This window comes from Poromitra crassiceps (genome assembly GCF_964638095.1).
Source record: "Poromitra crassiceps genome assembly, chromosome: 15".
In the NCBI taxonomy this organism is placed as follows: domain Eukaryota; kingdom Metazoa; phylum Chordata; class Actinopteri; order Beryciformes; family Melamphaidae; genus Poromitra; species Poromitra crassiceps.
The window spans coordinates 21,029,530-21,053,529 of record NC_139634.1 but is presented as its reverse complement, the minus strand read 5'-3'; the positions used below and the strand labels follow the sequence as shown (position 1 = coordinate 21,053,529).

At 44.0% G+C, this 24,000-nt stretch overlaps 1 protein-coding gene across 1 annotated transcript in view; it reads left to right on the top strand.

Annotated features, from left to right (window-relative positions):
- The window catches only part of aff2 (AF4/FMR2 family, member 2), a gene marked incomplete at both ends in the record, with an annotated part of 184,678 nt that overhangs the window by 55,503 nt on the left and 105,175 nt on the right, over positions 1-24,000 (top strand). Inside the window, 2 exons of the mRNA XM_083651808.1 lie at positions 5,441-6,029; positions 9,149-9,570. Of these exons, the coding sequence (XP_083507934.1) occupies positions 5,441-6,029; positions 9,149-9,570 (1,011 nt within the window). The remainder of the gene's footprint in view (positions 1-5,440; positions 6,030-9,148; positions 9,571-24,000) is intronic.

Here is a 24,000-nt window from a genome sequence, read left to right as displayed (position 1 = left end):
TCTCCTCCTGTCTGTCTGTCTATCTGTCTTCTCTCCTCCTGTCTATCTGTCTTCTCTCCTCCTGTCTATCTGTCTTCTCTCCTCCTGTCTGTCTGTCTTCTCTCCTCCTGTCTGTCTGTCTATCTGTCTTCTCTCCTCCTGTCTATCTGTCTTCTCTCCTCCTGTCTGTCTGTCTATCTGTCTTCTCTCCTCCTGTCTATCTGTCTTCTCTCCTCCTGTCTGTCTGTCTTCTCTCCTCCTGTCTGTCTGTCTTCTCTCCTCCTGTCTGTCTGTCTTCTCTCCTCCTGTCTGTCTGTCTATCTGTCTTCTCTCCTCCTGTCTGTCTGTCTTCTCTCCTCCTGTCTGTCTGTCTATCTGTCTTCTCTCCTCCTGTCTATCTGTCTTCTCTCCTCCTGTCTGTCTGTCTATCTGTCTTCTCTCCTCCTGTCTATCTGTCTTCTTTCCTCCTGTCTATCCGGCTGTCCGTCACTCTCGTCCTCGCTCCAGTATTCTTTCTCTGTCAGCTATTAGCTAATCCCTCTTCTAATCCTGTTAAAGAGCGCTATGCTGTTAGCAGCTATTTGGGATGCTCTATTCACACACACACACACACACACACACACAGACACACACACACACACACACACACACGCACACACACACACACACACACACACACACACACGCACGCACACACACACACACACACACACACACACACACACACACACACACACACACACACACACATACACACATACTGTAGGTATTCATGCCTCCCCTTCTCCTCTGTTTTCCATTTTGCTCGTCTGTAAATGTGTTTTCTGTTCCAAATCTTTTATTCATGAGCCTGAGATGGAGAAGAGATGGGCTAATTTATTCACAGCTAACTTTGGCTCGCTCGCCACGGTGTGTGTGTGTGTGTGCGCGCGTGCGTGCGTGCGTGTGTGTGCGTGTGCGTGTACATCTGTTAAGAAGAGTATTTAAATGCAATTCCCTACTTTCTTGTGTCATTCCTTTGCAAAAGAGCCTTCATTCCTTGACCTCTTTGTTTGTGACTATTTTCACGGTGTATTCTGTTTTATTAGTATTAGACTGTAAAACAAACCAAAGATATATTGAAGGCGGACACGGTAGATAAGACAGAGAGTGAATTACAGGCATGAGATAGACGTGATGAACACTTCAATCCACATGGTTGTGAGTTTATGCTCTGTGCAGACTGCAGAGCTAAACCGGTGTTGTCCTCTAAACTAGTTTCTTTAGCATTACTGGTTCTGTGCAGACTGCAGAGCTAAACCGGTGTGTTGTCCTCTAAACTAGTTTCTTTAGCATTACTGGTTCTGTGCAGACCGCAGAGCTAAACCGGTGTGTTGTCCTCTAAACTAGTTTCTTTAGCATTACTGGTTCTGTGCAGACTGCAGAGCTAAACCGGTGTGTTGTCCTCTAAACTAGTTTCTTTAGCATTGCTGGTTCTGTGCAGACTGCAGAGCTAAACCGGTGTTGTCCTCTAAACTAGTTTCTTTAGCATTACTGGTTCTGTGCAGACTGCAGAGCTAAACCGGTGTGTTGTCCTCTAAACTAGTTTCTTTAGCATTACTGGCTCTGTGCAGACTGCAGAGCTAAACCGGTGTTGTCCTCTAAACTAGTTTCTTTAGCATTACTGGTTCTGTGCAGACTGCAGAGCTAAACCGGTGTGTTGTCCTCTAAACTAGTTTCTTTAGCATTACTGGCTCTGTGCAGACTGCAGAGCTAAACCGGTGTTGTCCTCTAAACTAGTTTCTTTAGCATTACTGGCTCTGTGCAGACCGCAGAGCTAAACCGGTGTGTTGTCCTCTAAACTAGTTTCTTTAGCATTACTGGCTCTGTGCAGACTGCAGAGCTAAACCGGTGTGTTGTCCTCTAAACTAGTTTCTTTAGCATTACTGGTTCTGTGCAGACTGCAGAGCTAAACCGGTGTGTTGTCCTCTAAACTAGTTTCTTTAGCATTACTGGCTCTGTGCAGACTGCAGAGCTAAACCGGTGTGTTGTCCTCTAAACTAGTTTCTTTAGCATTACTGGTTCTGTGCAGACTGCAGAGCTAAACCGGTGTGTTGTCCTCTAAACTAGTTTCTTTAGCATTACTGGTTCTGTGCAGACTGCAGAGCTAAACCGGTGTTGTCCTCTAAACTACGGTAGTTTCTTTAGCATTACTGGCTCTGTGCAGACCGCAGAGCTAAACCGGTGTGTTGTCCTCTAAACTAGTTTCTTTAGCATTACTGGCTCTGTGCAGACTGCAGAGCTAAACCGGTGTGTTATCCTCTAAACTAGTTTCTTTAGCATTACTGGCTCTGTGCAGACTGCAGAGCTAAACCGGTGTGTTGTCCTCTAAACTAGTTTCTTTAGCATTACTGGCTCTGTGCAGACTGCAGAGCTAAACCGGTGTTGTCCTCTAAACTAGTTTTTTTAGCATTACTGGCTCTGTGCAGACTGCAGAGCTAAACCGGTGTGTTGTCCTCTAAACTAGTTTCTTTAGCATTACTGGTTCTGTGCAGACTGCAGAGCTAAACCGGTGTGTTGTCCTCTAAACTAGTTTCTTTAGCATTACTGGCTCTGTGCAGACTGCAGAGCTAAACCGGTGTGTTGTCCTCTAAACTAGTTTCTTTAGCATTACTGGTTCTGTGCAGACTGCAGAGCTAAACCGGTGTGTTGTCCTCTAAACTAGTTTCTTTAGCATTACTGGTTCTGTGCAGACTGCAGAGCTAAACCGGTGTGTTGTCCTCTAAACTAGTTTCTTTAGCATTACTGGCTCTGTGCAGACTGCAGAGCTAAACCGGTGTTGTCCTCTAAAGTTTAGAGGACAACACACCGGTTTAGCTCTGCAGTATGTACCAGTAATGCTAAAGAAACTAGAGGTTTAGAGTCTAAACCTCTACATTCTTTAGCATTACTGGTCACTTTAATTTTGCTGTTGGTTGTGTGGCTTTCCCCGGGGAACCAAACATTTCTGTTCCACCTGCTCAGACCACTTTAGACCACATTCAGACCAACGAGCAGCCCGATTATCATGATCATAAATCACATGGATATGAATTACCCTCACTTGGAAATAATCTACCCTCAAATGATGTTTACATTGCCCTCTATTAGAGAAAATACTAGGGTGGTGTTACATTAATTTGTAAGGTTGTGTTGAAGTGTATCTGAGCATGGCCTATCTCTCTCTCTCTCTCTCTCTCTCTCTCTCACACACACACACACACACACACACACACACACGCCACACGCACAGTATTCCCTCCTCAGTAATAAGGCCTCTCCATGGATCATTGCCTGTTATTACATTATTATTTGGTTATTGACTGAAGCTGTTTCCTATTACTGTAGTTTGCATTGGGGGGGGAAGGGCCAAACATAAGCAAGATTCAAGCTTCCGAGGGAAGTTGGTTGTCTTGTTAATTTACAAGTTATGCACAGTACACTAGGTGTAGCCTGGCCGATGTCACATAGTGACATGACACAAAACGTGATGCAAATCGTGACTGAGACCGATACCTGACCGCCCCTAGGCAATTTTATTATAATATATAGGGAGGATGTCTGCGGACGATTCATAACGTGATGCCTCTTACGTGGTCAGACTGATGGCTACCTCAATTCATAGGGCTTGCGCATATTTTGCCCATTTTTATATTGTTTATATATTCTCCAGTGTGTCTTTTGTAACATTGCGAGGAATTTGATTTATGAGCGCAGCTCACCTGTCTTTTAATTGCAGTACAGTACAGTATTTCTTACTTTCCTTTTTTATTCTAATAGGATATGTGCAATATATTAGGAGTGTGCAATATCATGATTGTTTTTATTACTCACTGTCTAACTTTCCACTGTACCTTATGCAATATACTGTGTTGCCTGTTGGTCGTGTGTGTGTGTGTGTGTGTGTGTGTGTGTGTGTGTGTGTGTGTGTGTGTGTGTGTGTGTGTGTGTGTGTGTGTGTGTGTGTGTGTGTGTGTGTGTGTGTGTGTGTGTGTGTGTGTGTGTGTGTGTGTGTGTGTGTGTGTGTGTGTGTGTGTGTGTGTGTGTGTCTTAGTGTTACCTTGCTTCGTTTCTATTGAGATACTGTACTGCTTGTGACTACAGCTGACGGTTGTACTTTTGCCCAAGACAAATTTCCCCTCGGCGACAATAAAGTTGATCTTATCTTATCTTATCTGATCTGATCTTATTTTTAAAGGCTGATGGTGAATTGAGTCATGTACACGAACATGTGATTAAGTGCCAGTACGCATGACCCAAAATCTCACTCCAGCCAGGTACCCAAAGTTATCAACCCTGGACTGTAAACATTTATAAAGAGTTTTATAAAGCCTTATAAATCCATTACAACGTCTTATGAATGTGCTCATAATGCATTATAGACATGACATTCATAGAAAATGTTACCAAAAAGTCCTAACTCCTCTTCCCAACCACTTTTCCTTGACCTCGTTGGAAAAGGTCACGAGGTCAAGGAAAGATGCAGGAGAATGCAGAAGGGCTTGGGAAAAGACAACCGGCAGGGGAATCCTAAGGGCGACTGCACTCACACGAGGCTACAGAAGTCTGCATGTAGTTGGTGCTTCAACATTTTCACATTACGTAATGATTACTCAAAAAGCCACTGAAACACTAGCTGACTAGCACAAGTCGCACTGATTTCAATGGTGGAATCAGTTTCTTGCTCAGTTGCTCGGTTGCTGAGAAAACTTTGTTTTTATCCGTTACAAGCAAGTTATGTTGATTGTTTGTTTCCGTGAACGGACGAATGGTGCGTCGCTTTGCTACTGCAAGGAATTGTGGGACGGCATTATTGGCTTTCGTTTGGTAAAGGATGGTCCAGTGTATCTTATGCTAAAGGAGCTAATTCAGGAACCATTGAAGCTCCTTTCCTTAGCATTTAGAGCTCTTATCATGGCTGCCACTTAGATACTTCCAGGTCATTTCACTCAGTTAGGTTCTTACCTTCCTAAGCAAAAAAGACCATTTGAACGCAGCCCTGCTCTCCGTGAGAATCTGGGATCAGGCTAATAATGGCACCTGCCACCTGCCCTATTCATTTGGCTGCTCCATGGCCTTCTTAAGGGTGCCATGTGTTTAATAATTAATCATCTCATTCAGATGTCTGCTCAGTGCTCACCCTATCTATTTCCCGCTGTCTCTCTCCAGATGAGTAGAGGCATTTTCACTAGACAAAGAATTGAAGGCTTAATTAGTGCTCTTCTCTTTCTCTCCCTCTCCTCCTCTTCCTCTCCTCCTCTTCCCCTCCTCCTCTTCCCCTCCTCCTCTTCCTCTCCTCCTTTTCCCCTCCTCCTCTTCCTCTCCTCCTCTTCCCCTCCTCCTCTTCCCCTCCTCCTCTTCCTCTCCTCCTCTTCCTCTCCTCCTCTTCCCCTCCTCCTCTTCCTCTCCTCCTCTTCCCCTCCTCCTCTTCCCCTCCTCCTAGACTAATAAGGGCGATGCGTTGGCCAGTCGGGTCCAGAACACATTGGGCTCCTACGAGGAGATGAAAGACCTTCTAACCAGCCATTCCAACCAGAGCCACTTGGTGGGGATCCCCAAAGGCAGCAGCACGGGCAACAACCCGCAGCCCCCGGCCGCCTCGACAGCAGAGAGAGCCACGATCGAGTCCCACCAGACGACGCTCTTCGAAGGAAGAGGTGGCGAGAAGAGGATCGTCACCTCAATGCAACCGCCGGCTTCCACCCCGTCGTCGAGTCAGAGCTCCAAGAAGTCGCGAAGCTCCATGGACTGGTCCAGGGGAAGCCACGGAGCGAGCGCCCAGGGAGCGAGCCTCGTTCTGGGGTTAGGCCAGGGCCAGGGGGCGGGAGCTACGGGCGGAAGAGGCAAGTTGTCCTCGTTGGAAGAGCAGCAGATGCAAAGGCACGAGGAACTGTTTAGCTCGCTGAAAGACGAACTGGGCCTAAAGGGAGACTCCAGCCCTTCTTCCTCCTCTTCCTCCTCCTCCTCCTCCTCCTCGTCCTCCGCTGGGAGAAGACATTCGTCCCACCCCTCCAAAACCCTCCCTCTCCCAGGTAAGACTTCCATAGAAAGGCTTTTAAAAAGAATAAAACCGAGGTGAATTCTCACCTCAAAAGAGCCGCACACGTGCGCGCGCACGCGCACACACACACACACACACACACACACACACACACACACACACACACACACACACACACACACACACACATTTATTTGTTAGCAGAAAGTAAATCTTGAAGAAAGTTTTACGAGTGAAAACTAGTAAGTATGGTAGAGCAGTGCTTCTCAAAGTGGGGTCCCCCAGGGGTCCTTAAATGGGTTCCAGGGGGGGCCCAGCAAAAAAGGGGAATAATTTATTTTCACTATAATTACAAGTAATGCAATGACAGGATGTTTATTGTACTTTATTGAAGGAAAACCCCTTGAGATTAATCACCTCGTTTTAGAGGGGGACCTAAATGTTGACTTTCTGTCATAAAACATCTGAAAGCAACAATCTTATCAGATGGGGACCCTGGGACAAAATCTTATCAAATGGGGGTCCGTGGTCTAATTTGTGTCTGTAGGGGTCCTTGATGTGAAAAGGTTTGAGAACCACTGTGATAGATTATACCCAAACCTCTGATTTTCCTAAGGATACCAATATACTTTGATACTTCATTGCAGCAGGTAACGTTTATTCCAGCTTCATGAGTCCTACGAATGTGGTTCATGAAACTTGTCTACCGGTAATTCACCTGACACTGCCAGAAGGTTTGTTACAGAGAACCATCTGGGACCTCGTCTTTGCAAAGTGTTTCCAAAAGGGCAGGGGTTTTGTTGCTTGTTGAGAAAGCAAATGCACAAAGCGAAATGTGGAAGTATTTTGCTTACGTTGCTGACAGCGAAGGCAAGCCCGGACACATCAAACGAAGCCAGTCTGTAAAAAGTGCTTCAACGCAACGCAGGTGAACGGATAAACATCGAACCAGCCAGGCTATTTCTCTCCGACAGGGATCCCTACTTCTTCAAAGATTTCAGTTCAAAGACTGGTTAGCGAATGTGAAGGATACAACATACTCTTAAGTCAATGAGTGTGATTTATTGTGTGACAAGCGAACTTATTTCACCATCGGAGTTTTGCCGACCCCCAAAATAAGGAGGATTCCCCATCCAAGTGCACACGTCACTCCCCACCCGCTCTGCAGTGCTCCCCCCCCCCCCCCATCCCCTCAAATACAGGCAATTTCGCTGCTATATTCACACATCTGAGCGCTCAGGTGTGAAGGGAAATTCCGGGAAATGGCCGATATTGATTTACAGGCAATTTTCCTGTACGCATGTGTGAAAACGGCTTGTGTGTGTTCGCGCGTTGCTCGGCGAACACACTCGCCGCTGCGCTGCGAGTGCACAGCGCTACTGTGTGTGTGTGTTAGTGTATGTGTGCGCGCGTGCGTGCATGCGTGTGTGTGATTCGATTAAATCTTATGACGTGATAAGATCATGCATTTTAGCACCGCGCCCTCCTCTCTCTTCAATGAGGAAATGGAAATCCAGACCTTGTAGAAAAGTGTCGATTTTTGGGGTTAGGGTTGAAAGTAATTCTCTCTCTTTTCTGAGGCACACAATTACTCACATAAGACCCTAAATGTAATAGTTAGAAGGTTTTTGTGGATTTTGGTTTCCAGGGACTTTAACTATTTCGATCCGTCTGGGCTGGGGTCAATGTTTAGTTTTACATTACGTCACTACGTCATTCACTCTGCGACAGTGCGACTGCCAGCTGCCAATGATTATATCAGTCGGCTAAGCTAAATGATGGAAAGCAAGAACAATGGCAGAAAAGCGAAAGAAAAAACATTAATTTCACGAGGAGTGGTGAAAGAAAAGAGTGTATGTCTCAATTAAATGCATAATACTCATTATTTAAAGGTAAATCGAGCCGATTTCAACAGGTAGCCCCCCACATGACTCTCTACCCTTCAGGTAGCCCTCGACCTCAAAAAGGTTGCTGACCCTGCAGGTTAGCAAGCAACAGACAGGAAGTTAGGCATACCTGTGCCAAGCATAGACAGGAAGTTCGTTTGTTCTGCCTTCAGAGTAAAAGTCTAAATTGTATCACTTATGAGATTTTTTTTTTTTTTTAGCTGTGCAGGCCAGGGTAACAAATCGTTGGGGAAGTATAATAGTATAAAAAATTAAAATCGAAATGGGAAATCTAATTTTGAGAGAAAGAATCGGAGATTTTATTTTTAGGCCAAATCGAACAGCCCTACCAGGCGGGTTCAAAAAATAATTGGCAGGTGATTGGATGAACCACCGGTCTATCAGCGTCTATCACGGGCTCACTTAAATCCCGCCCATAGCTACCCCTAGACTCTGATTGGTCTGGCCCACTGCTAGAACTGAGTTAAGCTAATAGCTTGAAGCACGACAAGATGGATTTCCCATGTGATTGTAATCTTGCGAATTCAGTCTCGACAACGCCAGACCCATGAGACTTCTTACGCTGATACACTACTTTACTGCATGCTGCAGATCTCTCTCTGGGTCTGGGACACTTTCCCTCAGCCAGCTGGGGTCAGATGTGAACCGTTCACTTGGCCAGTGATTGGCCAGTGGTGGATTCAGTCTCCCCCAATCAGTAACAACTTTGCGATCAGACGACAGGGAAGGCCCAGCCCATTTTTCCAACCGCTCTCTCATTGGTGCTAGACCTGTCACTCATTAAGTTTCAACCCCCCTAGACCCGCCCTCAAACCCCAGAAGTGGCTGTGAAGTGGCACAGACTCATTTATGTACAGTAGTATGCATGGAGCTTAGCGATTCAATGTAGACTGCCAATCTTACATGTACAACAAAACCATGGCACTTTAACCTTTTTTAATATTCAGATGTTTTGATATTCATGATTAATTTGTTTTGTTGCATTTGCAAACCTGTATCACTTTTTGGCTAGATGATTTTTGAAAAGTAACATCTGCATCTGAAGATAACGATGTGTTTTGATTGATTTCTAAACAACCGAGCTAGACATAATTTGCTTTGATCATGATTGGCCTCGTCGTCTATCTGGGAGAGTGAGTGAATCACTAGATTTTGATTAAATGACAGGTGTTTCTTTGGTTGGTTTTGGGAGAATAGCCCCTAACTTTTCATGTTTGTTTTTTCTTTGTTTTCTTTTTCACAGATGGTGGCCATTTCAGATCTTCCACCATGGAAGGCAGCCATTTTAAATCTTCCACAAACACAGAGGGCGCTACACATTTTAAAACGTCCCCATTCGAAAACGAGGCAGGCTCTCACCTCTCACCTTTGGCTTCCACGTCGGTTCTGACCACGCCCACTCCCGGTCTAACCACTCCCACTTCTGGACTGACTACGCCCACCTTCCCGCCCGGTAGCCTATCGGGGAAGCCGATGCCGGTGCAGCAGAAGCCCACCGCATACGTCCGACCAATGGATGGCCAGGACCAGGCGCCCAGTGATTCTCCCCAGCTCAAACCCCCTCTGGTGGCCACAGAGGGCTACAGCAACAGTCAGGCATACGGAGGAAACACCGTGAATGTGAAGAATAAGTTGCCCAAACTGAATCTGAGCCACACAGGGGAGGTAAGATCATTTTGGCAGTTTTAGCTTCATGCTGTTCAATTCAAGTCAAGTTTATTTGTATAGCACTTAATCACAGTTACAGTCTTAAAGGGCTTCACAACACCCACCTTGTGAAAACAATGAAAAACAAATAACAATATGAAAACAATAGCTAAACTCAACTGAACTAAGTGATTATAAGTAAATATCAATGCTAATATGCTGCTACTCACTAATGTACAGTAGCCTATACTCATTATCTACTCACTAATGTACAGTAGCCTATACTCATTATCTACTCACTAATGTACAGTAGCCTATACTCATTATCTACTCACTAATGTACAGTAGCATATACTCATTATCTACTCACTAATGTACAGTAGCCTATACTCATTATCTACTCACTAATGTACAGTAGCCTATACTCATTATCTACTCACTAATGTAGAGTAGCCTATACTCATTATCTACTCACTAATGTACAGTAGCCTATACTCATTATCTACTCACTAATGTACAGTAGCATATACTCATTATCTACTCACTAATGTACAGTAGCCTATACTCATTATCTACTCACTAATGTACAGTAGCCTATACTCATTATCTACTCACTAATGTACAGTAGCATATACTCATTATCTACTCACTAATGTACAGTAGCCTATACTCATTATCTACTCACTTATGTACAGTAGCCTATACTCATTATCTACTCACTTTCTCAGTTGAAACACCGGTGAATTTGAATGTCCACCTAACTCACAGTGAGTTAACTAGCACTGTATCAGCCTTCTCTGAAACAACTAAAGTGTCTGAGAACTGGTTCTTTAGAGTTCCAAAAAGTTTCAAGCTGGTTCTAGCCATAATTACAATATTTCCCACAGCATTTGCAGACAGCATCTGCTTGCTACTGTTGTGACAGTTGGCACAGTGTGGACCAATTCAATCCAAGGCCAATTATTTTTTAGATATCATGCCATTTAGTTTGGTTTGATTTCATCATACCGGTATATAAATGCATTGTTGATATATGTTTAGCCTCAGAATTGTAATATTACCCAGTCGTGCATTTCTTTCCATTTCCCATCTGCCAACTAGGAAGCACCTAACATTTTAATGTTAGGTTTAGTATTTAGTATCAGTCTTGCCTAGTGGGGCAAACCTAGCATGTCGAATGAATTTATGAGCGTCTGCTTTAGGTGAGCTTCGGATGTAACATGGTAACAAGGACTCCTGTGATCCCTCCTTCACATGAATTACAATTTAATTCCTCTTATTTCATTAAACATTATGCCCACTACTTGAGCATAATTAATAGAGAGCACTTTATTACTGAGCTGAATATTCACAGTTGGGTAATTTATTTAATTGCAATGTCAAATGAATCTGACACCTCACACTCCTCCACAAGGCTCGTATCCACTTTCTGACTCCCTCGCTCAATCTCTGGCCTGCTCTCAAATTCAAATTTGAATGTGTGTCTCTCTCTCTCTCTCTCTCTCTCTCTCTCTTTATTTGTCTTTGTCACTCTCTCTCTCTTTGTCTATCCCTCTCTCTGTCTTTATCACTCTCTCTCTGGCTCTATATCTCTATCTGTCTCACTCTCCTTATAAAAACAGCAAGAAACACCAAGCTTGATGACGTACGTGAGTGTGTGTGTGTGTGTGTGTGTGTGTGTGTGTGTGTGTGTGTGTGTGTGAGTGAGTGTGAGTGTGAGTGTGTGTGTGTGTGTGTGCGTGTGTGTGCGTGTGCGTGTGTGTGTGTGTGTGTAGGAGAGAGGGGGAGAGGGAGAGAGAGAAACTAGTTGACAGGCGAGTAGTCATCCATATCGAGCAGGCCAGCTGTTCCCATGCTTTGATAGAGCTGGCGTGTGTGTGTGTGTGTGTGTGTGTGTGTGTGTGTGTGTGTGTGTGTGTGTGTGTGTGTGTGTGTGTGTGTGTGTGTGTGCACGCGTGTGTGTGCGTGTGTGTGTGCGTGCGCGCGCGCGCGCGCATGTGTGTGTATGTGTGTGTGTGTAGCACTCCAAATGAGTCTGAGATGAAGCTTGGAGCATATGGCGTTGAGAAGGCAAGGCAGAGGGAATTAAAATATATTTTACTTTCAACACTTATGGAGGATGAGAACGAGAAGCAGTATATTCACACACACACACACACACGCACACACACACACACACACACACACACACACACACACAGAGCAGACTTTTGACCATTATCTCTTTCATGTTGTTTGCTCACCATTTAGTTTTCATTTCTATTATATTATATTATATTATATTATATTTTATTTTATTTTATTTTATTTTATTTTATTTTATTTTATTTTATTTTATTTTATTTTATTATACTGTATTATACTCTATTATATGGTATTATATTATATATATTAGATTATTGGAAGGGAGACCAACATGCAAATGACAGGGAATGGAGGACAGGCCGTCCTCATTCGTTAATTTTCAAGCGGGTTGAAATGAGATGTTTACGAAAGCCACCAAAAATGTAATTTGGCTCCAAATGTACTCGCTTGGTGGTCCAAATGTACTCGCTTGGTGGTCCAAATGTACTCGCTTGGTGGTCCAAATGTACTCGCTTGGTGGTCCGTGGAACCAGTGCTTGAAAATATTAGTGTATATCCCTGTCTAGTAAAAGTAAACTAGTGTAATCAAGTATAAAACAATATAAAATAGTGAGAATGCTTTTTTGTTTTGTTTTTTACTATGAAAGTAATTACTTGACTTTCATTTGGACAATATATAGGTATTCATAAATGACAATGTGAGTAGTAACACTTACAAAAATCAGATTGGATCAGCACCATTGACTGTATTATCTGGACGGTGAGCCCATTGGGTTTTGATACGGCAAAATTAATTACATTAATAGAGAAACAAAAGTCTGTCTGAAGGCATTTCTTTGTTTCTGCCTCTGAGAAAGTGGGGGGAAAAGTTGGAGAAACAGAAAAATTATCCAAAATCTCCACACATTTAGGCTATTCTACAGTACTAGGTATATCGCGTGCTACGCATGCTCGATTCCTAGGCTCGCCTGCTACGCGGGCTTGCCCGTCCGGCAGCTCGGCTGCTGTGTGGCCTTGCCTGCCCTATTGGCACGCACAATGTCTCCCCCTCTCTCTCCCTCAGTCTCTCTCCCCCTCTCTCTCCCTCAGTCTCCCCCCTCTCTCTCCCTCTCCTCTCTCTCCCTCTCCCTCAGTCTCTCTCCCTCTCCTCCTCTCCCTCAGTCTCTCTCTCTCTCCTCTCTCTCCTCTCTCTCCCTCTCCCTCAGTCTCTCTCGTAAGACAGACTGATGACATCACTGATGATATCATCACTGATGACATCATCACTGATGACATCACTGATGACACCATCAGTGTGTGTGTCTGTCTCTTGTGTGTGTGTTTGTGTGTGCATGTGTGTGTGTGTGTGTGTGTGTGTGTGTGTGTGTGTGTGTGTGTGTGTGTGTGTGTGTGTGTGCCTGTCTGTCTCTTGTGTGTGTGTGTCAGTAGCGTAGCCAGACTCGGCTCATTGGGTGTGCCACAGAAAGCCAGGGTGTGCCAGGGGGCGGACCATTTGGTGCGGCCGCGAGGCCGCCGGCAATTTTTTTTTGGGTCTTTTCAAACCAGATTTAGAGGAATATTTGTGTGTTGTTTGCTCCTTTTCGCACTCATTATTAGCAGGTAGAAGCAGTCAATTAAATTGTATTTTTTGGCAACATGTAAAACCACTTTGTTTAGTATCTCAAAAAAGTCTCACCTACTTTTTCCAATGAGTGTTCTAGTCGGGAAAGAACGCAAATTTGGTTGGCATGTTCGTGTGGACCCGTATATTATTAGAAATCTGAGACGCATGCAGATGCATGACTGAAAAGTCTCCTGGCTAACGTTAAATGCGAAGGGACACGCCGCCAACATCTTCACTGTGCGTGGCGTGCATTAGAAAGTGCGTTTGACAGTGATACATGGGGGCTGCTAGTACTGTTAACGCTAGTTAGATAGTACAGTAGTGTGGCAGTCTCTAATATGCTACCGCCGTTCATTCCCCCAAAAGCACACACAACAGCGCTAGAAACAATCACATACATGTTGTGACTTGTGTACTCACCATGCGATCATCAAATAATAATCCAAAGTACGCGAAACTGTCATTTTCAAAGTAAATCCATAGCGAGAGGAACCAGCAAGAGTGGTTCCAAGAGGGTTACCTCTCTGCAACGAAAATCACTTCCTTGTTTGCCTGAGACGCATGGGTACACATGCGTCTCAGGCAAACAAGGAAGTGATTTTCGTTGCAGATGGGAACGCTCTTTGCTACTTATTTTCTCTATGGATTTACTTGCAGGCGGACAGTTGGACACAGTGCATGACAGCGTTGACATGTGTTTTGCAGACAAAACAAAACACTTTTTTTACCCCATTTTTTTGGGTGCGCCAGTGGCCTGTCTGGGTGGCATTTGCACACCCTAGCGCACCCGTGGCTACGCGCATGGTGTGTGTGTGTGTGTGTGTGTGTGTGTGTGTGTGTGTGTGTGTGTGTGTGTGTGTGTGTGTGTGTGTGTGTGTGTGTGTGTGTGTGTGTGTGTGTGTGTGTGTGTGCGCGTGCAGATGTTTTCCAGACAAGAATATGGATAAAAAATAATATGGTTTGGTAGGAAGGAGATGAGAGAGTCAGAGGGAGAAAGAGGAGAGATCAAATTGAGAAAAGGGCCAACAGATGATAGCAGGATGATGCAATTTATCACTGGCTGCAATAATCAGGGGCGAAATATTAGAAAGGCTGATCGATTGGAAACAGTTTTTTGTTTGTTTGCTCATCACAGATTACTGAACTATGGATCCCGAACCTCAAACTCATATTCTGTGTAGAAGTCAACAAACGCTTTTGAAGCTGTGCTTGTTTGTGCGTCAGTGTAACAATGCAGATGGATAGACAAGCAAACAAGAGAGAATAGGAAAACACTGAGAGGGCTGTACATAAAAGTATAGAGAAATATCTTCTCAGAGGAAATAATGAACCAGCGAAAAAAGAATGTGCCACCGATGGCTTCCAGCCGCACCAGAAGAGAGTTATGAGGAGTCTGCCAATGCAGCAAACAGCTGGCCTCATTTGCATAATACCCATCTCGTCTCTCCTTCCCCCGGGCCGCCTGTCAACTGGCGAGCGAGACATACACACTTACACCAAAATACATACACACATGCACTGACACCACCATTCACTGTTTCAGCTGCTATGGATTTATATAGGCACTAAGGCTCTCCGCAGCCATGCTATGAACCAAGCTGGTACTGGATTATCCATCACTACTCCTTTGTGAGCGAATGGAAGCTTTTTAACAGTTTAGTTTATTTGATTTTCATAAAGCCGGCTAATTGCCTCTGCAGAGGGAGGGAGGTGAAATGATTTAGTGATTAACGGCGATTGGGAAATTATCGTAAAATGATCTTCGAGATGCAAAGTATACAATCCGATAAATCAAATGATTGTTGAGCGGTTACGCCAAGGCAAGGGCGTTTGGGGAGATGTACAGTAGTACCTTAGTCGAACAGTAGGTGCTGCTAATGTCGCCACCGCAATAGCTGGCGGCTGGGAGAGGGATCACACAGGAAAGAGTGGAGGAGGCTAGGCTAGTGTTGCCGGATTTTGGCTTTAAAAAGTAACTAAACCCCAAACCCAAATCTGTGGTGAAGCCTGTAGGGTACTGCACTGGCCATCTGCTATTAGCTGGTCTTTCCAGGTGATGTCACCACCTGTACACTATAGCCCAGGGATGTCAGAGATACGGCCCGCGGGCCCAGGTTTCATCCGGCCCGCGAGATGTTTTGGAATATTATTATTTCTTTTTATTTTTTTTTATTTTTTTATTATTATTATTATTAAATTTGCACCCCATTATCATGAACTACGTGTGGCTAATAAGCAAGCTAAGAGTTCATTCATAAGTTAATTAACCTGCACTACAAGGAAGTATGTCAGTAGGTCATCAGGTGTAAACAAAGCCGCCATGATGCCACGCTGGAATTGAATCGCGCATTCGGCTACCTACCAAAAAACAAAGGAATCAACAAGATGCTGTCGAAAAAGAGAAAGGTTGACACGGAATGCAGGCAGTTTCAAGAGAAATGGAAAGAGCAGTATTTCTTTTGTGAAGTAAATGGGTAAATGAGTCGAATTGATTTTAGTAAAAAAAAAAATCCGGCCCCCATAAGGTCTCAGTTGAACAAATCCGGCCCTCTACCTAATATTAGTCTGACACCCCTGCTATAGCCTATAAGGTGACATCACCTGCCACAAAGACTAGCCAAGATGTCTCGTCATAGACGCTGGGATAGCTGGCTCAGCCTGGCTGGGGGCGTGGTCAGGGTGGGGTAAATCTCCCGTTCTATCCATTCAGCAAAGTTAGAATTTAGCTGCTAGCCCAGCACAGGCAGACAAGATCGGGGATTTGACCACCGCAGTAAACGCACATCTGAACAGACGTCTTGTGTTCTGCTCTAGAATCCCCAAACCTGTAGTGTAGAGCCGCAGCACCTTCCTTTGGTGAGTCAGCCCATTTAGATATATGGGCGATTTTACCCCACTCGCGCGCCAGCCGTATAACATTTTGTGGGCGTTCCCACACATGCCGACTGTCTCTATAGCAGATGGCCAGTTCAGTACCTTAATTTTCACCATTAGGTGTGGGGCTTCACCACAGCTTTCAGTTTTTGCATGAGTTACTCTTTAAAGAGGATCATTCAAAATTATAAAACGGCTCTCTCAAATCAAGCAATCTGATTGGTTCACAGCTGTGGTACATTTTGCGTATACCACAGCTAGAGCCACATCCCCGAAAACATATAGGCAAAAATCGCATCGTTGTCAAATGAATCCAGATCGGATCGCATCATGATCAAACTTATGATTCCCACCCCTACTACTACTGCTATTATTGTGGCATGAGGTCACCATTGCAAAGCAAGGCTGCAGCTACAAGAAAGCCAATAGCATGTCTGCCTCAGCTGTAACACTGCTGACAGTCATGTCAGCCTCAGCTGTAACACTGCTGACAGTCATGTTAGCCTCAGCTGTAAAGGTGCGTTCACACCGACCTATTAAAGTTTTTCGCTGGCGTCGAGTTTACATACAAAGTCAATGCAAACGAGCGATTGAGCGTATATTCGCCTGGGAGAAAAATCGCTGGGCGTCCGAGCGGCAGAGACAGAGCGATAGGGAGAAAATTCGCTCGTCGCTCGAGATGAAATATCCCAACTCGAGCGAAAATACGCTGGCATCAGTCGCTCGCCGCTCAACGCTGATTGGCTGCCGTATGAGAGCGAGTCAAGGATCACACTGGCTTGGAACAAACCGCTGGTTTATTGTGTGGCAACAAACCGCATTGACAGGCTGACAGCTGACATGAAGTGAAGTCTGTCCTACCAGTATGGAGCTCGCATTAGGAGCATGCTGATAGGCTTTAGCTTGTAAACAATGACGGTGGCTCGTAGTGGACAAACAGCATGACATTGCGTAACGTTATAGCCCCCACATGTCCGTCATTTCGTGTGCCTGTTGATGAGCGATTTAAACAGAGCGACAGAGCGATTCCAAAGGGTTGACTTGAGCGACAGAGCGAAAAATAAATATCTCGGTGTGAACGCACCTTAAGGCTACGTTCACTCACAGCACCCAAGCCTTGCCTACGCCTTGCCTTTACCCAAACTTTTAAACAGGCGTCCTTTTTAGTCAATGAGGCAGTGTACCCAGGGTGCCTCAACGTGAACCATGCGTGTACCCACGCCTCGCCTGAGCTGCGCCGATTTTATAGTTTAGGCGTGAGTTCTATTTTCAAGCTGACTAGGCGCGTGAAGGCAGACCTTTTCTGTCAAGCCATGAAGGAAAAACGCGACAATATCCGTGGGAAATGGCAAAGTCAACTGAATTTCAAAATAAAATGGTGTTACTACAACAGTGTTGAGCAGAGAGAGAGAGAGAGAGAGAGAGTGATTCACGGGTGGCTATCACGTGGGGCTTTCTCCCCGTCGGTAAATAAATCTTCAGGAGAGAGAATAGCGACCGAAGAAGCAAGATGGACAATGAAAAGTTAATCCACTTAGTACAACAGCATCCAGTTCTCTATGACAACAGTGACCCAAGAAGGAGACCTGGTTATACATATCCAGCATCAATAGCACATTAAATATATCACTATCAGATTTATTTGACCTACCCATGATAATTCGGGACCACACGTGACAAAAAAACAACACTCGGGAGAGAGAAGAAGCGCTTGTGACTCGGCTCAGGTTCAGCGTGGAATAGGCGTCCAGTGTGATCACAAAAGCGCGTGATAGGTTCACGCCCAGCTCAAGGTATGTAGGCGTAGGCATGGGTTAAGGCAAGGCAAGGCGTAGGTGCCCTGTGTGAACCTAGCGTAACACTGCTGACAGAGTCATGTCAGCCTCAGTTGTAACACTGCTGACAGAGTCATGTCAGCCTCAGCTGTAACACTGCTGACAGAGTCATGTCAGCCTCAGTTGTAACACTGCTGACAGAGTCATGTCAGCCTCAGCTGTAACACTGCTGACAGAGTCATGTCAGCCTCAGCTGTAACACTGCTGACAGAGTCATGTCTAGGGATGCACCAATCCACATTTTTTCACTTCCGATCCGATTCCGATACCTGAATTACCTGCCGATACCGATATTATTCCGATACCGATATTTTTCTTGAATATACAGTATAGGCAAAGATTTGGCCAATTAAAGATTTTTTTTTTAATATACCTTGCAAAAAGCAGACAAAATTAAGAAAATATACAAGGCAAAGAAGGATACTATTATACATGGGCAAATTACAGCCAGCTGTGCGGCCCGCGCTGGAATTGCAAAAAAAAAAAATCTGATCCCATCCGATCCGTGAATTATGTCGGTATCGGCACCCGATACCGATATTGGATCGGATCGGTCCCATCCCTAGTCATGTCAGCCTCAGCTGTAACACTGCTGACAAAAGAGTCAAAAGTACATCGCCGGCTGTAACCCAGCCGCTCTCCTTCAGTATTACATTCCATTGATTGTTTTTTGCTAAGAGAGAGTGGCATACTCTCTCTCTCTCTCTCTCTCTCTCTCTCTCTCTCTCTCTCTCTCACACACACACACACACACACACGCCGTCAAAATTATAATAGCGGTTTTATGATTGCCAGAAAGCGATGCTACAATATCATTGCAGATGAACCCTGGGGATTAACATTACAGTAGTGCTTACTGGATTAGCTGCAATGATCAGCATTGATCTCTGCTGTCAGTGGAAGAGGCAGATACGCTACACTATTATGGCCCCTCAGAGTGCTGTCATCTCCTTTCACACCGTTCCAACAGGATCTTTTCTTCAAGGGGCTGACCAGATTCATAATCAAAAAAGACCCTCCTACGTAAGGGCCATGCGGTAAATGTGAGGTTCAAGCTGGGGTGAGACCGGCCGCCTGTCTGCAGTGTTGGGTGACTCGGGGGCCACAGTAGTCAGGTGACTCGGGGGCCACAGTAGTCAGGTGACCTGGGGGCACAGTAGTCAGGTGACCTGGGGGCACAGCAGTCACTCCCTGCCTTTTTCACCGCTGCTTCAACATCCACTGTTTGAATTATTTGGGGGGCTTAACGGGCCAACGGGCAAATCGTGTACCTGATGTTGTGGGCTCACCCTGCAGTCAATGGTTTCCTTTCATTCTGTTTAAAGCCGGATTCTGTGGTAGCCTATTTTAATAAAAGAAAAGAAAGAAGTTAGGTTGAGTGGTACAACGGCTCGATCTATTTCACTTAAGACATAAATGTTTCACATCTTAGGGTGATATACACACTTTTTTTTAAGAATGTGTAGAGTCACAACTCTAGCAGTCTAACAGTGTGTTTGGTGTTTGTGTTCATTATAACCCCCACTATCTCCTTGGATCTTGCTGGAGTTGCAAGTTCTCATCCCTGCTGATGGTAAAATGATTATTTGATGCACCCAGAGACGCTGCCAAGAAAGTGGACGGCCCGCTCTCCTTAAAAAAAATAGCATTTTATTTTGCGTCAATGGTCGTCCATGTATCATGCCCTCGAGATGCTTCAGCCTACTTCTGCTTCACAGAACACATTAGCAAAGTACTTTGTTTGAGATCATAAATTACAGCAATTCTTTACTTTAGATAATTAAATACTGTGCAATAGCGATGTCATTTTTTAAATATATTTCATTATTTTCTAGTAGAAATTTCCAGCTTATGTTGACCTACAGTATACACACTGCAGTGAGGTTATTGATTATGAAATACTGTGCTACCTTATAATAATAATATTCAACAGGATGTTTGGCTAATAAAATATCTTAGCTAATACTAATACATCTCGACCGGTAAAAGATAGGCCTAATAAATTACTAGGCCACTTCCTTTTAGACAATAAACACCGGATTGAATTGCTAATAAACTATCTGTCTATTCCATAAGAGCTTATATCTGCCGCCCATAAAAATATGGTAATAAAAATCTTTATTGCTCTTGGCGTTACAGAACAATACATGAAGAACCCCTACCGCTAGCTCTTTAGTATTATTCATTAGGTTCTGATACAGGCCAGTGGCTGTTCCTAAGTCTGTGTGTGTGTGTGTGTGTGTGTGTGTGTGTGTGTGTGTGTGTGTGTGTGTGTGTTTTATGTGGTGTGTGTGTGTGTGTGTGTGTGTGTGTGTGTGTGTGTGTGTGTGTGTGTGTGTGTGTGTGTGTGTGTGTGTGTGTGTGTGTGTGTGTGTGTGAGAGAGAGAGAGAGAGAGAGAGCACGGTAGGGCCTTTTAATAAAAAAATGCCCCGCTGGGCTCTGCGTTGCCAGTTTGCCAATCAGAGCATAGCCATGATATGCAAATCACACACACACACACACACACACACACACACACACACACACACACACACACACCGGAAAAAGGGGTGTTTTGCATCTACCAGGGCCATTACAGACATTTTAAAATCCTATGAATATAAAAAGGAGAGAGAGAGAGAGAGAGAGAGAGAGAGAGAGAGAGAGAAGGACAGAAGTGAGAGGAGGGAACAAGGAGATGGGGTAACAGAGAGAGAGAGAGAGAGAGAGAGAGAGAGAGAGAGAGAGAGAGAGAGAGAGAGATGGCCTGGTAGAATAGTGAGGGAAAAACTCAATTTTCTGTTCCTTTCTGTGTGCAACAGTTTATTATTTAGTTGCAGGGGAGATTGGGTGGGAGAATGCGACGGAGAGATTGCACACAGATGGAAGATAGAGGCTTGAATGGCTTCTTTTTTTTACATCAGTTTCAATAGTTTTCCACGATATTATAACTGCAGCTCCCTTGCAGTGGAGAGATACTAAGAGATGAACCCAGCTGTATACCCCTGTGCTTTGAACCATGATTGGTTGATTGAAGAAAAGGGCGTCCTCCAATCAGAACTAATTCCTCTCCCTCATTAGTGACTCACAGATGGTTTTCATGTTACTTGGACAAGGCGTTTGGAAGAAACAGACACAGAACATATAGGGGTTTTGAGGAGAGTAAAGGTTAGCAACACAGTACAAACTGACAAACTTATATAAGTTATTTTATCATATATCCAGATTTGTCAGCTTATTTTACGATTTTAGCAGTGAAATCGTCTTACTTCTCTGGCAGATAATCTTACCGGTTTCAAACAAACATAACTTTTTTCCCAGGAGAAATTGAAATCGTCTTGGAGAAAGTGTCTTATTTTGAGATTTTCTTAATTGTTTTGTGATGGTTTCTTGAAAGAAGTCGTATTGTCATGTATCAAGTTAAAGTTATTGAAACCAGCAAGAAAATCTACCAGTGCAATGAGATAATTTGCCTAGAAATATAATGAAATAAGCTAAATGTAAAGTAAACCCTAAGGCTTAGGGTTTACTTTACCTTAGGGCCTAACCCTAAGGTATAGGTATACCATACTGTAGACTAACTGACAGTAATGGGACATAGCGTCCAGTAGAGACAGTAGTGCACACACTCTGGTGAGTGTGTGCACTTTTCAACAGAACTCTCTCGGGGGGTGTGAAGGCTTTCAAAATACGGATGCCAAGAAAGGCTGAAAGGATTCATTCTGTTCTTCCACTTCTCCAGTTGGTTAAACATGACAGTATTTTGTCTGATTTATTTGCCACGTTTACATTTCTGTATGACACCTCACAGGAGAGAGAGAGAGAGAGAGAGAGAGAGAGAGAGATGGAGGACTGACCCAACTAAACACTTTCTTCGGTAGCTATAATGCCAGCTAATTGAGAATTCAAGAGAAGAGGTGAATGAATGAGGAGATGACAAGAGGTGCTAGGAGGAGAGGAGTGTGAAGCATCTAATAGGGTGATTAGTGGGGAGGAGATCTGCCATACAGAAAAATACTTTGTGTTGGATTATTTCTCCTCATAGCAGCTTACAGAGGACCAGCCGCTGGTTTACACCTCCGCTCTCACACCCCCAAATCCCCGATTTAGATTTAGACTTAAAGTGCACTGAGAGGGAGGAGAATCATAGCTTCAGTTATGGTTTATTTGCATATATACATTATTTGCTACTGTCACTGATTTATACCACAATAGTGATTCAACAAATATCCAGTTCATAAAAGCTTTTACATTTGCTATTACAGTGAAGAGCCGAAGGCTGTTTGCAATCTCCTGGGGGGGAAATCCTCTGCCCCATATAAATGGTGTGTTTAATGTTTCCGGTTCATTTGGAATCAACAGAAGAAGATGTGCCATGGCTGAACCAAATCAACAGAAGAAGTGGGTAGTTAGCCAGGGCTGCCAAGTTTCAGCCAAAGTTAGGAGTGAGAAGGGAAGGGATGCGATTTATTAAAAAATGTGGCCCTTTTTTAGGGTAGATTTAGAGGGATATCTCAATTTAAATTAACATTAGGATTACTGTTGTGATGTAATTATTCAGTCTTCACCCCCATGCCAGCTGCTCTCCCTGCACTGTCGGCCTCCTTGTGCTCTCTCTCTGTCTTTACTCTGAATAGTGAACATGCAAGAAATATGATCAAATGCTAGAAAGAATAGAATACACATAGTCCAAGTCTACAGTAGGATTAGACTGTCGGATATCATTATTCAGTCTTATTCTGTCATTATTCAGGCAGCTCCTCTCCAGCCAATTATTTTTGCAACTTAAATACAAGTTTCCTGGTATTTTATATAGTGTTCATAATTGACCAGCACAAGTAGAAATGAAAACAATTGTAACAAGAAAAATGTAGACAAATACAATAAATGTATTTATAAAATGTCAATGAATATAACAGAACATATACAGTAGCAGCCTTTTCCTTTAGTGCATGTTTCCCCTTCTAGTCATGTTTACACATCAGCATGAATCAGTAACACTTAACATAATGAAATGCACCTTTGCTCAACAACACCATATATTTCTTCTCAGTGATAGGCTACTGTAACAAGAACCAGAACAATAATGTAAAAAATAAAGTGCATTTATTCTCAGTGATACTGTAACAAGAACCAGAACAATAATGTAAAAAAATAAAGTGAATTTCTTTCTGTTTTGTTCAGATCACAAGGCTCAAACTCAGACATTAAGGGCCTCTATAAATTCAAGCAGTTTCAAGGTCTTGGTTTTTTGTTTTAAATTCAAGCACTTTCCAGACATGTGGCAACCCTGGCACATGTGCGTGTGTGTGTTTTGGTTTACACTCCTGCCTGGACTGGCTATAAGGCATTTTATTCTATAAAAATAACGTATTTTGTATGATCAAAATGAGGTGGTTACCTACCGTTTGACCTGCCGCTTTGGTTAAAAGAGTGTCACGGCATTTCACCTGACAGAAAAATCTTCAAACTTTTCAACTTCTTTCTCTGTCTCTCGTGTTTTATGAACTTTTCAACATGCATTCTCTTCCTGGTATAGTGACGCCATGACCCGCCCTACTCTGCCTCTAATTGGTTGGTACTCGTTGTTGCCTTTCGTTGGGTTGGTTAGATGTAGCTCTGGTTAGATGTAGGCAGGGGGGACTGATGATTGGTTAAAGTTAGGGTAAGAATATCGGTCAGCCAATCAGAGGCAGAATAGGGCGGGCTCACCCTGTGACAGACTCGAACTACGGCAAGCCGCAAGCAGCGAGTTATGGAAATATAATAGAAGTGAGAGGGAAAAAACATTTATGAGCGTGTGAAATAGCAAGTGTGGCGTGTGCGCGTGTGAAGAGGTTAAATTGCGTGACTCTCACTCTCAATGGGTGAGACTTAAACACGATTTCAGACGGACAAGCCCGTCTTTTATTATCACACGAACACTTCAACACACATGACGTTGACATTCAAACTTTTAAAGCCAATATTGTGAAACTATGTTTTGCGTAGTGGTTTGCACCAATCAGCATCCTATGGGGCAGCTGCGGGCGGGATTTGGTGTAACCCCATTGAGAGCGAGCCCATGATAG